This window comes from Marmota flaviventris, chromosome 12 (assembly GCF_047511675.1).
Source record: "Marmota flaviventris isolate mMarFla1 chromosome 12, mMarFla1.hap1, whole genome shotgun sequence".
Lineage (NCBI taxonomy): Eukaryota > Metazoa > Chordata > Mammalia > Rodentia > Sciuridae > Marmota > Marmota flaviventris.
The window spans coordinates 17,293,229-17,308,083 of NC_092509.1; the positions used below are offsets into that span (position 1 = coordinate 17,293,229).

General features: G+C 37.8%; 1 protein-coding gene across 2 annotated transcripts in view; it reads left to right on the forward strand.

The window, feature by feature from the left end:
- Gtpbp4 (GTP binding protein 4) overlaps positions 1–14,370 on the forward strand; it is a 28,075-nt gene extending 13,705 nt beyond the window's left edge. For both annotated transcript variants that reach the window (XM_027948027.2, XM_071619874.1), the window contains 9 exons: positions 867–956; positions 2,182–2,292; positions 4,015–4,092; positions 4,480–4,531; positions 5,119–5,219; positions 6,762–6,959; positions 9,711–9,776; positions 12,220–12,363; positions 13,390–14,370. In XM_027948027.2, the coding sequence (XP_027803828.2) occupies positions 867–956; positions 2,182–2,292; positions 4,015–4,092; positions 4,480–4,531; positions 5,119–5,219; positions 6,762–6,959; positions 9,711–9,776; positions 12,220–12,363; positions 13,390–13,542 (993 nt within the window). In that variant the 3' untranslated portion in view covers positions 13,543–14,370. The remainder of the gene's footprint in view (positions 1–866; positions 957–2,181; positions 2,293–4,014; positions 4,093–4,479; positions 4,532–5,118; positions 5,220–6,761; positions 6,960–9,710; positions 9,777–12,219; positions 12,364–13,389) is intronic.
- The last annotated feature ends 485 nt before the right edge of the window (positions 14,371–14,855 follow it).

Sequence of the window (14,855 nt, forward strand, 5' to 3'; positions counted from 1 at the left end):
CCCTTCTTATAGAGTCTTAATGATTCTGCAAGAATGTATTTGTAAACATTTTTTATTGTTTTTTACCTAAGGAATTCCTTTAGGCTGTGAAGCAGATTTTTTAAAGAAGAAAGAAAATACCATTGAGCTGGTTGCTATTGTGCCTATCTGTAATCCTGGCTACTTGGGAAACTGCAGGAGGATCACAAATTGAAGGCCAGCTTGAGTAATTTAGCAAGGCTCTATCTCAAAATAGACAATGAAAAAATGCCAGGGATATAGCTCAGTAGTGGAGCACCCCTGGGTTCAATCACAAGTACTGCAAAAACACAAAAAATAGCACTGAAAACATTTTTTATAAAGTCGATCCTGATTTTGCCTGTTTCTGTTTTGGAAAGTGATTTCTTTCAGAATGTTCTGTAGAACTTTGGATTACACTTGGCTGTAGTTTGGTTTGATTCTCCCAGGTTGCTTGCTTGTTTATTTTTACTGCTAGGGATTGAATCCAGGACCTCATGCATGCTAAACACTTAGATGTACCTCCAACCCCTTACAGAAAAGTGTTGGGGGAAAACATTTAGATGCCTGTTTTTTATTTTTTTTTTGGAAGTACTTATTATATTAGCAAAGTGACAAGAACTTTCTCTAAAGAAATAATTCTAAAATATCACCATAACAAATTTTCACCAAAATTCAGCCATAATTTTCCATGGTTATTAATCCTAGACAAAATGTACATTTTTAGATGCCTGTTCTTTGGGGGTAAAATTACATCATAGACATTGAGCTATTAGCATTTAAGACCTCCATTTGCATGACAATACAGTTTGTTCCTTAGGGAACTGAAAATCAATATTGCATGTCTCATTTTTCCTTTGTGTTCACAGAAAATATTTGTAGACTTGCAAGCTGAAGGATTCCCTGTAATAGAGACCAGTACCCTGACTGAGGAAGGTGTTATTAAAGTTAAAACAGAGGTCAGTACTTGAGTAAGTCAGGTATCAATCTTTTTATTGCCCATCTTTTGTTTTAGAAAAGTCATTGGGGGGCTGGGGTTGTGGTTCAGTGGTAGAGCATGTGCGAGGTGCTGGGTTCGATCCTCAGAACCACATAAAAATAGATAAATAAAATAAAGGTATTGTGTCCAACTACAACTAGAAATATATATGTGTGCTTGTGTATGTACGTATGTGTGTTCGTGTGTGACACATGAAAAGTCATTGGGTGGGGAATGATTTTTCTAGGAGTTATTAACACTGAGGAATGGTATATTATAAGATGGATCATCCACATGGACACAGAACACTCATGCCGTTCCCCATTCAGGTGAATGATGGGATTTGAAGAGATAACAGTTGCCCCTCAGTATAAAGTGGTATGGTATTTTCATATCACCTAAGTACATCCACCCATGTACTTTGAATTATTTTTAGATTACTTACAATACATAGTACATTGTAAATGATATGTAAGTAGTTGCTATATTATATTAGAGAATAATGATGAAGAAAAACCAGTCTGTACATGTTTAGTTCAGAGCAAGTTTTTCTTCAAATGCTTTTGCTCTATAGTTGGTTGAATTGGTAGTTGTGGAAACTGTATATGGAGGGTCATGTACTTTACAGTTCCCACTATAGGAGGTATTAAAATGGCTGCTCTATCTTTTGACCTTCCTCTGTGGCCATGGTAAAAAGTCCTTTATAGAACATTTTTAGTCATAGAATGAAAGAAGTAGTCTTAAAATCAAGAACATCTTGGGAGAGGCAGTCTTCTGTTCAGTTTCACATGCTATCTTATTTTCTACATTAGCATGTTATATTTTACTTGGAAGGGATTAGTTGGTTGAGTCCTGGGCAAGAGCCTTGCATGTAGGTGAGGCAGATAGCGGGCACTTATCTACACAGGATTGCTCATGGTGGAAGTGAGACCTGATAGCGGGCACTCATCTACACTGGATTGCTCATGGTGGAAGTGAGGCCTTGAATGGGACATGGGAGGGCTTCTTCAGGATTCTGGCTCAGGTTGGCCCTCTTCTTTGTAGAGAGTGACCTGCACCAGCATAGATAACTATTGAGAGAAAATGCTTAGAAGTTCCAATCTAATCTATCAGTGAGTGGGGGTTTGATTCTTGATTCTTCCTTCAGTGTAAGGCATAGGGTTCGTATGTCTTTGTGACTCTGCTTTGTTTTCGTACTTTGTTAGGCTTGTGACAGGCTTTTGGCACACCGAGTGGAAACAAAAATGAAAGGAAACAAAGTGAATGATGTGCTGAACAGGTTGCATTTAGCTGTGCCTAACAAGAGAGATGATAAGGTAAGGTGGCCTTTTGAGGGAACCTTTGAGATATTGTGATGTTGGTGCTGGTCACAGCCTTTCACCAAGGTGGCTGATCTAGTTACACACAAGCACAAATGGACTTCATGATTAAGCTTGTTTCTCATTCATAATAAAGTTACTCATATACATGGTAAAGAATTGGGGAGGCAAAGAAGGTAAAGCGCCATGTAAAACCAGCTTCTCAGATGGAGTTACTTTTAACTTATCAGTCTTGTTTATCCTTCTAGGAATGTGGTTTTGTTTGTTTTGGTACCAGGGAGTGAACTCAGGGGCACTTGACCACTGAGCCACATCCTCAGCCCTATTTTGTATTTTATTTAGAGACAGAGACTCACTGAGTTGCTTTGTGCCTTGCTTTTGCTGAGGCTGACTTTGAACTCTTGATCCTCCTGTGTCAGCCTCCTGAACCACTGGGATTACAGGTGTGTGCCACTGCGCCTGGCTCAGGAACGTTTTTGATAGAGTAGTTGTTTTTTTTTTTTTTTAATTTTAAGCAGTTGGACATGTTTTCTTTTTAAATTTTCACTTTCTTGCCACTATAAACACTGCACACCTTTATACATAGAATTAGAGTGTTTTGGAAATCTGTTAATTTTAAGGTGTGAAATTGAAAATGCTACCATCAAAAATGCTTGTCTAGTTTATATTGCACTAACAGTTGGGATATCATGTTGGGTATTAATTGGTCATCTTAAGAATATAAAGATGGTTTTCTTATTGTTAAATGTTTCTTCAATGATGAATGCAGTTGAGCTTTTTTTTCTTTTTGTTTTCCTTATTGACTGCCTTAGGTTATCATCTTCAGGTTGATTTGTAATCATCTTCATGGTGATTTTTTAAAAAAATCCAATTCTTCTCATAAGTTCTATGAATATTTTTTCCTCTCTGTTACACACTTTTCATGTTTTGGCGTTTTTCTTTTTTAACCTCAGGGAATTACGTGTTTTTCAACTATTAACGTATAATGTTTCCTTTATGGCTGCTGCATTTTCTGTCATACATAGGAAGGCCTGCCATCTAAAAAACTCTTTTTCTTCCATATTCCCTTGTTTGTTTGTTTGTTTAATTCACCTCTTTTTTGGCTACATTTCTTCACTGTCTTGGATTTTTTTGTTCTAAGGGGGGTGCAAGTACTACTTACCTAGCTAGCTCTCTTTTCAGTTAATAGTCATTTATCTCAGAACTGATTATTGATATTTTTCTGTTGAATTCCTAACACATACTTGGATTTATGTGTTAAGTTTCTTATTCATTAATTCATGTTATTTCTTCTGCTTTACTTTCTTACATAATTTTTCTTAATAATTTTGATTTTTTTTCCCTAAATAAACATTAGGACCAGTTTGTGGAATCCTCCTGGCCTCCTTGCTCAAACTGACCTTGAAACCCATGCCCCGCCCCCCGAATATTTTTTTCTCCAAATTTTTTATTGGTACATTATAGTTGTACATAATGCTGGGATTTGTTGTTACGTTTTAGTACATGCACACAATGTAACAATATAATTTGGCCAATATTACTCCCTAGTGCTTACCCTCCTCCTTCTCTACCTTTATGGTTTATTTGAATTGATATGGGTATGGTTTTTATAGTTTCTCTGCAGACAGAGAATTTGCTCCTTGTTTTTCTTTTTTTTTAAGGTTTCTTTCTCATTCAGCAAGATGCTTCACATAAATATTTTTAATAATGTCTTCTCAGGAGAGGCCCCCTTTCATCCCAGAAGGAGTAGTGGCACGCAAGAGGAGAATGGAAATTGGGGAGCCCAAGAAGAAAAGGGTATGTTGCTATAACTCGGGCTAGTTTTATGGAGAGGGAGCAGAATATGCACAGTGATAGGCTTGTGGCCTTGAACATGTGAAATATTAAAGTCTTGAAGGAGGCTTGGAGAATGGGACACAAGCTGAGCACACCCAGGACCCCACCCTTTTAGATTCCAGGACACAGCAGTGAATTTTGAACAAAAATCTCTGCTCTCTTGGAGCTCTTTAGTTGATGGTAGATTGCAGCAAACAAACTATATAAGATATGTAATCATCATAGTGTCCAGCTGTAGCTTTCCTACCTGAAATAGAAGTTGAACCCCAGAGGTACTGAAAGATGTAGAGGACATTGCAACAAGGTGATTTTGGGCTTACTAGGTAATTTTTTTTTTTTCCATTGCAGGAACGGGATCTTGAGCTGGAAATGGGAGATGATTATATTTTGGATCTTCAAAGTAAGGGCTACAGTGTAATAGTTATTTTAAATGCTGATTATATATGAGGTATTTGAGGAAAAAAAGACAAGACTTAAAAGAGTGGAAGTCGCCAAGCATATTTGTCAGGTTTTTTTTCCTTTTTATTTTTCAATTTAATTTATTGAAAACTAAATTATATACTTACAGGGCTCTGAGATTTCTTTCCAGGTCATGTTCTGTTTTCAGATGAGACAGTATTTTTCTAGCTTGAACAGTTGTTGCTCAGGGTTGCCTTTTTTTTTTTAAAGAGAGAGAATTATTTTTTTAAAAAATAAATATTTTTTAGTTTTCAGTGGACACAACATCTTTATTTTGTTTTTTTTACACGGTGCTGAGGATTGAACCCAACACCCCACGCATGCCAGGCGAGCGCGCTACTGCTTGAGCCACATCCCCAGCCTGGTCAGGGTTGATCTTGTTAGTAGTGACTTACACAGTATTCAACAAGTGTTCTGTTATATTTATGAAGTGATGAGACTTGGTATAAGTTATAACTCATTTGGGGCATAATGTACTTTAAGATATTAGAAACTATCATAAACTTAACTTTTTTTTTTTAACTTTAGAATACTGGGATTTAATGAATTCATCTGAAAAATATGATAAGATACCAGAGATCTGGGAAGGCCATAATGTAGCTGATTATATTGATCCTGCCATCATGAAGGTCTGTCACTTTTAAAATTATTGATATTTCCTTTTTAGTGTGACTGTTGGAAGATACAAGCACATTTTGCTGATTTTTGTTCCTTTTGTTCTCTTCATGTATATCCCTCTGCCCCTGTCCTTCACCACCCCCTCCTTTCTCTCTAAGGCATCACCACCCCTCCATCCCTGATGGCATTGCCTCCTCTGCCCTCCCTGATCCTGGAGAAGTCCTGAGCTCTTCCCCCTGTGCTGTAAGGGGCTGTCAGTCTGGCTAACATTGGTGCAGCACTGTGAATCATGTTACTGACCTGCATTCTGTCAGGCTTTGGGGCTATATTTCTCCTGCCTGTATTTCTTTCTGTCCAGCAGGTGGCGTCACATTATCAAGAAAATCGCAATTCCATGGGGTGTGAACTCTTCTTATCTCCTGTTTTCTGTCCCTGTCTCAGCTATTCTTCTAATCTGAGAGACTCTGATTTAACTCTGGAGAATGCTCAGCCTCTTCTTGATCTGTGGTTCTTTAGAGTTTTGCTCCATAACCAGCATTTTTCTTCTCAGTATCTCCTCCCTACTTGCTTTTTCTTAGCACATAAATGTCCACAATTTTCTTGTCTTTTTGAAAAACAAAAGCTTTGTTTATCCTTATGTCTTCCTTTAGTTCATATCTTGTTTTTCAAGACTCTTTGGGAAAAATACTTTACAAAATCTTTGCTTTCTGTATTTTTCTACTACTCAATTCCTTTTTTCATTTACTTGTTAAGTTTCATTTTCTGTAAGCTCTTCACGTCCTCCATCTCAAACTCATTTCCACTATAGAAGTTGAGCTGGTTAGAGTGCCCAAAGAATGAACCTGAATGTCAGCCACCTTCGCTCCATTCCTACTGTTCACTTACTTGTTACCCTTGTCTTCTATCATCTAATTTTCATCCTTTCTTCCTCTTCCATTATCTCCCTGTTTTTCCAACCTCTTCCCCTTTCCATGCTGTGTTCTCATTCCCATATATGAGCAATCATGTGGTGCCCGTAAGTTTTCCCTCTGTGTCTTGTGTGTTCATCTTCTCTTGTTTCATTTCCAGTTTCCAAGACAGATTGGCCAATCTGGCCTGTCCCATCCTTTCCCAGCCTCTTTCCTTTTCCCCTGTCTGTTAAGCTTCTGTTCAGATTGGTTTGTTAGAGTAAAATATACATGCATGTATTTTTTAAATTTTTATTTTTTCTTAACAACTTCATAGATTATATTTAGAATGATATTAGAATGGATAAATTGGATATTATACAAATCTATTACCTGTCTTTGCTGGGAATGTTGGGGAATGAGGGAAGTGGTCTCTGCACATTTTTAGACTTGAAGTTGTCTTGGAGAAAGGGCAGTGGCGTAGAACAGTGCTGGATGTGAACCCTGAGTGTCCATGTCGTCTCCGTTTTGTTCACAGAACCTGTTTTCTGTGAGATAAGTTCTGTACATGATCAGGACTCAACTGTGACTGGATCATGTTACCACACCTACTTAGGAGTTTTTTGTTGTTGATTTTGTTTAATTGTGACTACTCTATTTTTGAAGAAATTGGAAGAGTTAGAAAAAGAAGAAGAGCTAAGAACAGCTGCGGGGGAGTATGATAGTGAATCTGAAAGTGAAGATGAGGAAATGATGGAAATCAGACAGCTAGCAAAACAAATTAGAGAAAAAAAGAAGCTGAAAATCCTACAATCAAAGGAAAAGGATACACAGGGACCCAGGATGCCTCGAACTGCTAAGAAGGCAAGTTTTGTGTCATTCCTAAAAGGGACAACCTGTTTTTTATGTATTGGATTCTTATGTAAGTCATTACTAAAGACAAGGTTTCAAGTCATTTGTGACCATAAAGTTACACATACTTAGATGTGTTGGTGTATATTGACTTGCAAGGCGGTTTCTGTTGATCTATTATATTTTGATTACAGTGCCCTTTCATTTTTAAATTCAGCACAATTGTAAATACAATCATTTTGTAGTAGTTGTACCAAGTTAAAATTGTAACTTACAGTTTTAAAGCCATCAATTAACATTTTTTTTTTTTTTTAAATTTTCTATATTTGCAAGGACTCTTATTACCTTTTACAGCTTACAGAAACCTAACTCAAATCTTACTTAAACTCAAAAGGTGATTTCTGGCTCCTGTAACTGGTTAGGGTGGGCAGAGTTGTACTTTAGACATGAATGGGTCAGGCAATGTCAAAATCCTTCCCATTTCTCAGCTTTGCCTCTGGCCTCCCAGGCCGTGGGCACACCCAAGCATTATGGCCATGGCTGGGTTCTATAATAACCCTCCTGGACCATAGGAAATGAGGTAAGGGAGCACCAACTCCCAAAGAAAGAAGACAACTGGCAGGCAGCTAAAATATAATAGGAGAGGAAGAAAAACAATTTGACATTATAAAAACTTCTCAGAAGATATTCATGCTTTAAAATGTGATAAATGAATGGTTCTTGACATAACTAGGATATTTTAATTTTTCCTGGTGGTACTCATTGATTTCTGGGAGGAAAGATGTTGGCACACTGAATCTGTCTCAGTGTGTATTACTATCATCCACTTTACTATCTCATCTATACCATGACAGTCCTTCTCTTATCCCCTGGGTTTTTTTTTTTTTTTCTTAAATATTTTATGTTTTAGTTGTAGCTGGACACAACACCTTTATTTCATTTGTTTATTTTTATGTGGTGCTGAGGATCGAAACCAGGGTCTCATACGTGCAAGGAGAGCGCTCTACCACTGAGCTACAGCCCCAGCCCTCCCCTGGGTTTTTATGAAGAATGAAAGGACAGTATGCCTTGTATCTTAACAGAGAAATGTAAATGTTAGTTTTCATGGGATTTAATTGAAGTATCCAAAAACATGCAAGTAATCCCGAGTAAAAAATACACCTTCTAACAGAAATGTGTTACAGGTCATTGTAAAAGGCATGATCTGTAGATATAGAGAAAATACAAGCTCAGTTTGTCTTATCCGATTGTTCACCCACAACATAGATCACTTATGTGATTCCCAGAATATGTGTGTGGGGGTGGGAGGCGGTGAGGGAGAGGTTCCATTCAGTCAATAAGCAAGCAGTCAGTTCTGCAGCATATAGCAGCGGGGCATGCTCTAATTGAAGTCACTTCTGATACTGTCTACTTGGAGATAGCATCAGAACCCATATGTTGAAGACTCAGTCTCATGGATTGCCCCTGCTTTATTTATTTATTTATTTTTTTTAAAGAGAGTGAGAGAGAAAGAGAGAGAGAATTTTTTTAATATTTATTTTTAAGTTATCGGCCAACACATCTTTGTTTGTATGTGGTTCTGAGAATCGAACCCGGGCCGCACGCATGCCAGGCGAGCGCGCTACCGCTTGAGCCACATCCCCAGCCCTGCCCCTGCTTTAGATACTAGTTCAAGTCCAGGCCTCTGCAACTTTTGACTTGGCAGCTGTAAATTGGGGTTACCAAGATTCTGTCTTTGGTTAATTTGGTTAATTTGCAATGTGCGTCACTGAACTCAGGAAAACACTACACTTACCAAGTACACTCATTGACCTACTTATTATAAAGTACATTTTAAAGGACACAGATGAAGAGATAAGTAGGATGAGATCTGGAAATGTCCCAAGCACAGGAGTCTCCTTGTTGTTGGGCTGTACCATCCTCCCCTGCACTTGAATGGGTTCTTGTCCACACTACTGCAGGCTTCCACATGTTCAACCTTCTAAAAGGTTTTCAAACCTTGGCCTTCTGGATTTTCATGGGGTAGACTGAACAGGGAAGCCCAGCAAGGCTATTTTTTAGATTCTTCTTGTCTTGTGTTGTAGCATTCCTTCTCCCCAGGGATCTTTATGATCATCTTTCAAATGAGGTAGATAATTTTTTCTTTTTCCTTTTTTTAAATTTTGTTTGGAACTGGGGGTTGAACTCAGGCATGCTCTTGAGCCACTTCCTCAGACCTTATTTATATTTTATTTAGAGACAGGGTCTTGTTGAGTTGCATGGGGCCTCACTAAGTTGCTGAGGTTGGTTTTGAACTCCAATCCTCCTGCCTTAGCCTCCTAAACCACTGGGATTATAGGTATGTACTACCACACCTGGCTGAGGTACATGATTTCTTGATAACTAACTTCAGGACAGAAAGGCAGGGGAAGACTGGAATTTATTTTTAGTTTGACCTGCCTTGAGAAAGAGAAATAGCTTCCTTCAGAGGAAAAAGGAACCAGAGAAAGGAGGGCAAAAGATCAGACAGTTTGCTTCCTGAGACCTGAAATACCCTAGTTATAGCAAAGACTCTCCTTCATCTCTGTTGCTCTATAGCTGCTTCATCTTACTGTTCTAGTCATTTAGGAATAACAAGGAGTGTAGGAATTATGAACCAGTAATGTGTACCATAGTAGTAGATGTGTTTTCCTTTTTTTTTTTTTTTTTTAATTTCTTTTTAAACATTTCATCTGACCAGTTTTACTTAAAAACTTTTTTTTTTTTTTTTTTTTAACTTTTCAGGTTCAGCGGACAGTTTTGGAAAATGAGATGCGTAGTCTTGGTGTTGACATGGATGATAAAGACAATGTAAGTGTGCAGGGATGGTTTTATGTGTAGTCTTGCCCTGCTTAATCACTTGGATGAGTTCCAATAAATCCGTCATTATGTGATTGGTCAGCAGTGCATCAGCGTGTGTCTATATATAGAGGTTGTAGCCTGTTGCTTCTAGGGCCAGTGAACAAAATTAAGTCAAGCACAAGAGAAAATGATGCGATAAAGATATGCAGTACACATGAGCTCTGTGAGGCTGCTGCCAGCATAGCAGCATGCCATTCCACAGCAAACTTTTTTTAATAAGTAGGAGTGCCCTCTAAAAAAATGATAAAAATAGTAAAATACGAAAGCCAGTAACATGTCTTTTATTATTTTCAAGTGTTATGTACTGTATATAATTGTATGTGCTACACTTATGTGACTGGCAGCATAATAGGTTGTTTATACCAGCATGACCACAAATCTAAGTAACATGTAGTGGTATGACGTTGTGGCAACTGTGTTATCACTAAACAACATCCCCATTCTTTTGAGACAGTCTCACTAAGTTGCTTAGGGGCTCACTTACCTACTGAGTCTGCCCTCAAAATTGCAATCCTCCTGCCTTAGCCTCACAGCTCCCTGGATTATAGGCATGTGCCACCACACCTGGCTTCCATTATAATTTGTGGGACCACTCTTTTATGTGATCCATCATTGACTAAAGTGTTGTTATGTTGCATGTGACTGTATTCATGGGGCTAGCTTCAACTTTGTTTAAATAAAGAAAACCAAGATCTTGGAAACTTGTGAAACACAAAGTTTATGCTAGAATTACAGGGAGAAGAAATAGGAACATTCTGTGTTTCTGGTGAGCAGATTTATTGCTGTAGGGTCTGGTTTGAGGTGATGGATTAGCAATTAAAGAGATAGCCACACTGTTCCAATTCCCTCTTGGGGAATTCTTAGGGACTTATTTCATAGTTCGTGTTAGTGGTACAGAAAGGTGACATTCTCAGAACTCGGCTCTTACTGCTAACAATTCAAGTAGAATTTAAGATCTCACATGTTCCCTTGTCCTTAATTAAAACTCATCCTTGAGGATGGGTAAGGTTTGCCTGTGTGTTACATAAAATTCAGTTTTAATTAACATCAGGTAAGTCAGATGAACCCAATGCTTTTGCTTATCTACCTCTTTCATATTGATGGGAAATTTGGAAAATATTAAACTAAAAACAAAAACAGTCCTTACCTAGTAGTTATATCATACAAAAATAAAGTAGGTTCTCTCTCTCTCTTTTTTTTTTTGTTTGTTTACTTTTTTTTTTTTTTTTTAATGTGGTGCTGGGGATCGAACTCAGTGCATCAGGCACTGAGCCCCAGCCTCATAAAGTAGGCTTCAGTGGAGGGTTTTTCAGTCTTTCTTTTTAAAATATATATTTATGATTGTAGTCCACATATTCTACATCTCGCTGTGGTATCCCCCCTCCCCCCATTTTAGAGTCAGTTTCTCACATTTTAAGTTGAGTAACAATGTATTTTTATTTTAGCTCTTTTGGATTGTTTTGAGTTCAAAAATTCATTTGTTGTCACCTCAGAATTTATCTTCCTGGGATCTCAAAGACTAGAAAGCATCTTACATATCTGTTAATAATTCTGATTTTTTTTTGCTGTGATGAATTATACTGGAGCTTATACATCTTCATATAAAAGATCCTTTTCATGTTACTAGATCGTTTTCTCAAAAATGATCCAAGAAGTGGAATTACCAAACTCAAAAGAGAACATTGTGTTCTGTTTTTCCAAAAGTAGTAGGATAATTTAGATTCAATCACCAGTGTGTGAGTGCTATTAGCTTCACATGTGCTTGCTTGGAGAATTTTTCTAATATTTGTCTATAGCTTCTGACATTTGGTTGCTTCTTCAGTGCCAGGCTTAATGCTTACATGCCTTTCCAGGTAGTTTCACTATCCTTATCTTATAGACCAGGTAATTGTGGGTGAACAAGGTTAAGGGACTTGTTTAAAGTCCCATGCCCAGCATGAGGCAGAGCCGTGACTTGACTAAGGTCTGACTGCAGAACACATCCTCTTAGGCAGACTACATGCCTTTGCTTGAACCTCAGGGTTGAACATTCCGTGTGTTGGTTGTCAGTTTGTGTTCAGATGGATAACCCCAGAATGGTGGGGTAAGGGAGAGGTAATTTTTTAATGTATGAAATAATCAGTTGTGATGCTAAATCTGAGGTTCAGTTTTGAAGGGGAGGTTCTGAGTTAACTTTTTAAATGGAACTAAAATCAGCTTTGTAGCATCAAGCAGCTTATATTAAGAATATTTCACCAGTAATTATGTGAAATTAATTATGTATATCTTAAAAGATCTTTAGCTTAAAACTCCTTACTGTCCATTCGTTTTGTTAGACTAATTTTGATTATCACTGGCCCTGAAAGCAAGGCTGGGATCTAGAGCACCACAGTTTGTTTTCTGTGCATTTCAGGCCCACTATGCAGTCCAGGCAAGAAAATCTCGGAGTGTCACTAGGAAGAGAAAGCGGGAAGAATCTGTTCCTCCCTCTTCTGTAGCACGGAGTAGGAGCTGCTCTCGACCTCCACGTGATGTTTCTGGTCTTCGGGATGTCAAGGTTAGTCTCTGTGATATGTAATAATGAGAGCCTCATATGTAATAGTAAAAAAAAAAAAAAAAAAAATAGTATTTGTTACTTGAGGGCTCAGGGAAAACACCAACAGTTATTTGGAGGAGCAGGAGTTACAGGCAGGAATTTAGCTGTGCACTCCATTCCTTAGTTTATTGACATCCTTTATAGATGAGCTTAAGCCATGGAACAAACAATTGGATGCCCCTGGCAGTCGCCCTTAGTGGACCATTCTTTAATTCTTTCCTTTCCTTTCCCTTTCCCCTCCTTCCCTTTCCTTTTCCTTTCCTTCAGAAGCATGATCTCATAGTACACCAGCAGTCCGAGCTTAGGTCCCAGCTATTCAGAGCAGTGCTGGGAAATTAGCATCAGGGGCCTCAATCCCAACAAGCCCACATGGAGGAACCAACCTGGAGGGAACTGTTTTGGATGATCATGAGATGATCGTGTTTCTTTTCATTTTATTATGGGAATGTTTTCTGTTCAAAGTGATAACTTGGGTCACTATCATCATTTCTAGTTTCTTGACAAAGGCACATTGAATGTCCACAATCTCTTTGATGAAATGTCTTTTTGAAAAACACAAAAATGTTTGGTTTCATATCTTGAAAATTCATATACAGGAGAAAGTCTATATGTATACTGGCAAGCAGCTTACATTAGGGAAGCCTGAATTTTTCATTCCATCGTGCTGTTTCCATCTGGAAATTTGGGTGTTAATATTGGCATAGCCCCCTTGTCAGTCAGATGTGAGTAGTACATTCTCCTGAGCCCCACTTTCAGTGTTGTTTATAAGGACTTATAACAGTTATACCTTATGTCCCAGTTCTTCCAGGTACAAAAATTATACTAGATATGGTTTTCATTTATTGAGTTGCTACAGATACTGTGGTGAACCTGAGTGGATTCGACTTATTAGGATCTCTTTATAGAGAAAACCTGTTTCTTTTTTTAGCACTTGGTGGAGACTTATTTGGGTTTCATTAATTAACTTTTTTGTCGTCATCTCTATAGATGGTGAAGAAAGCCAAGACTATGATGAAGAATGCTCAGAAGAAGATGAATCGCTTGGGAAAGAAAGGGGAGGCAGATAGACATGTGTTTGATATGAAGCCTAAGCACTTACTCTCTGGAAAGAGGAAAGCTGGTAAAAAGGACAGGAGATAGCATCCTTTTCAGTTGACATGGTTTGCCTAGAATTTTACTGTTTAATTCTTGGTTTGGTTTCATGAAATTGGAATCATGATCTAGTAACTGAAAAGACAGTGGAAGTAACTAAAGTTCTTTCTTTCCTGAAAACTGGATAACCATATATAGGTGTGGGAAATTTTAATCACTTCATGATACTATAATTTTGAGTAGATGGTGTTTCTGCATTTAACGGAGTGTTTGCTTCAGAGTCACCATACAAGCTTCAGATGTCAAGTTTTCAACAACAAAATCACAAAGAAACAAAGTATGGACTAATAAAGTAAAAACTTGATAAAGCCATCCCTTGTAGCTGACTTAATAGATAGTAGACTTTCAACATACTGCTAGGGAAGATTTGCAGAAGTAGAAGTATTGGTGTTACTTGGTTGTTTTGATGGAGAAAACACTTTTGCAAGAGGGAGATTTGGATCATCACACCTGAAGAGCCCTTTTTGTGAAGAAGCACTCTACTTGTTGGGCGTAGACAGAGGCTACCAGCCCTCCCCTGCAGGATAGAAGGCATATCCACTTATGAGTGTTAGAACCCTATGTTTAAAATTCTCTCTCAAATTATTTTCTAATGGGGCTGGAGATGTGGCTCAAGCGGTAGCGCGCTCACCTGGCATGCGTGCGGCCCGGGTTCGATCCTCAGCACCACATACAAAGATGTTGTGTCCGCCGATAACTAAAAAATAAATATTAAAAAAAAAAAAGAAGGAAAATTTTTTTTCTAGTCTTTGTATAATATATCATTGTAATCTGTCTTCAACTATTTTATCCAAAATAAACCTTCAGAAGAAAATAGTTTTGATTTACTTTGCTATTTGTTACAAGTCACTGTAGATTTGGTCAAAGGAAAAAAGGTATGACCTTTTCTGTTTTTAAAGCAAAAATACATTTTGAGGAGTAAAGTGCTTAAGGTTATATAGCAATCCAGTGTGACATGTTCAAGAAAATAACAAAAATGCCACCATACCATCACCAAGCTACCTCTTTGGACCCTATTTTCACTTAATATTAAATGGGGAAAATAGAGAGGTATGTGTAAGCTCAAAACCCTCTAAACTGTAAAATGTAACAAGCATGCTGGAATATTAAAGGGAAAAATACGTTTTGGCTACAAAACACTATTATCATTACCACTGACTTTGTATGTGGTTAAGGAACAGATGCTGCCTGGCTCAGCAAGTCATGCCTCCTAGTACCCTTTCAAGTACCCCTGTGTATCTTCTATGTTTTTTTTTTGTAATATAATTCAGATTTTTCTGCATATTTATGTTTATATTGTT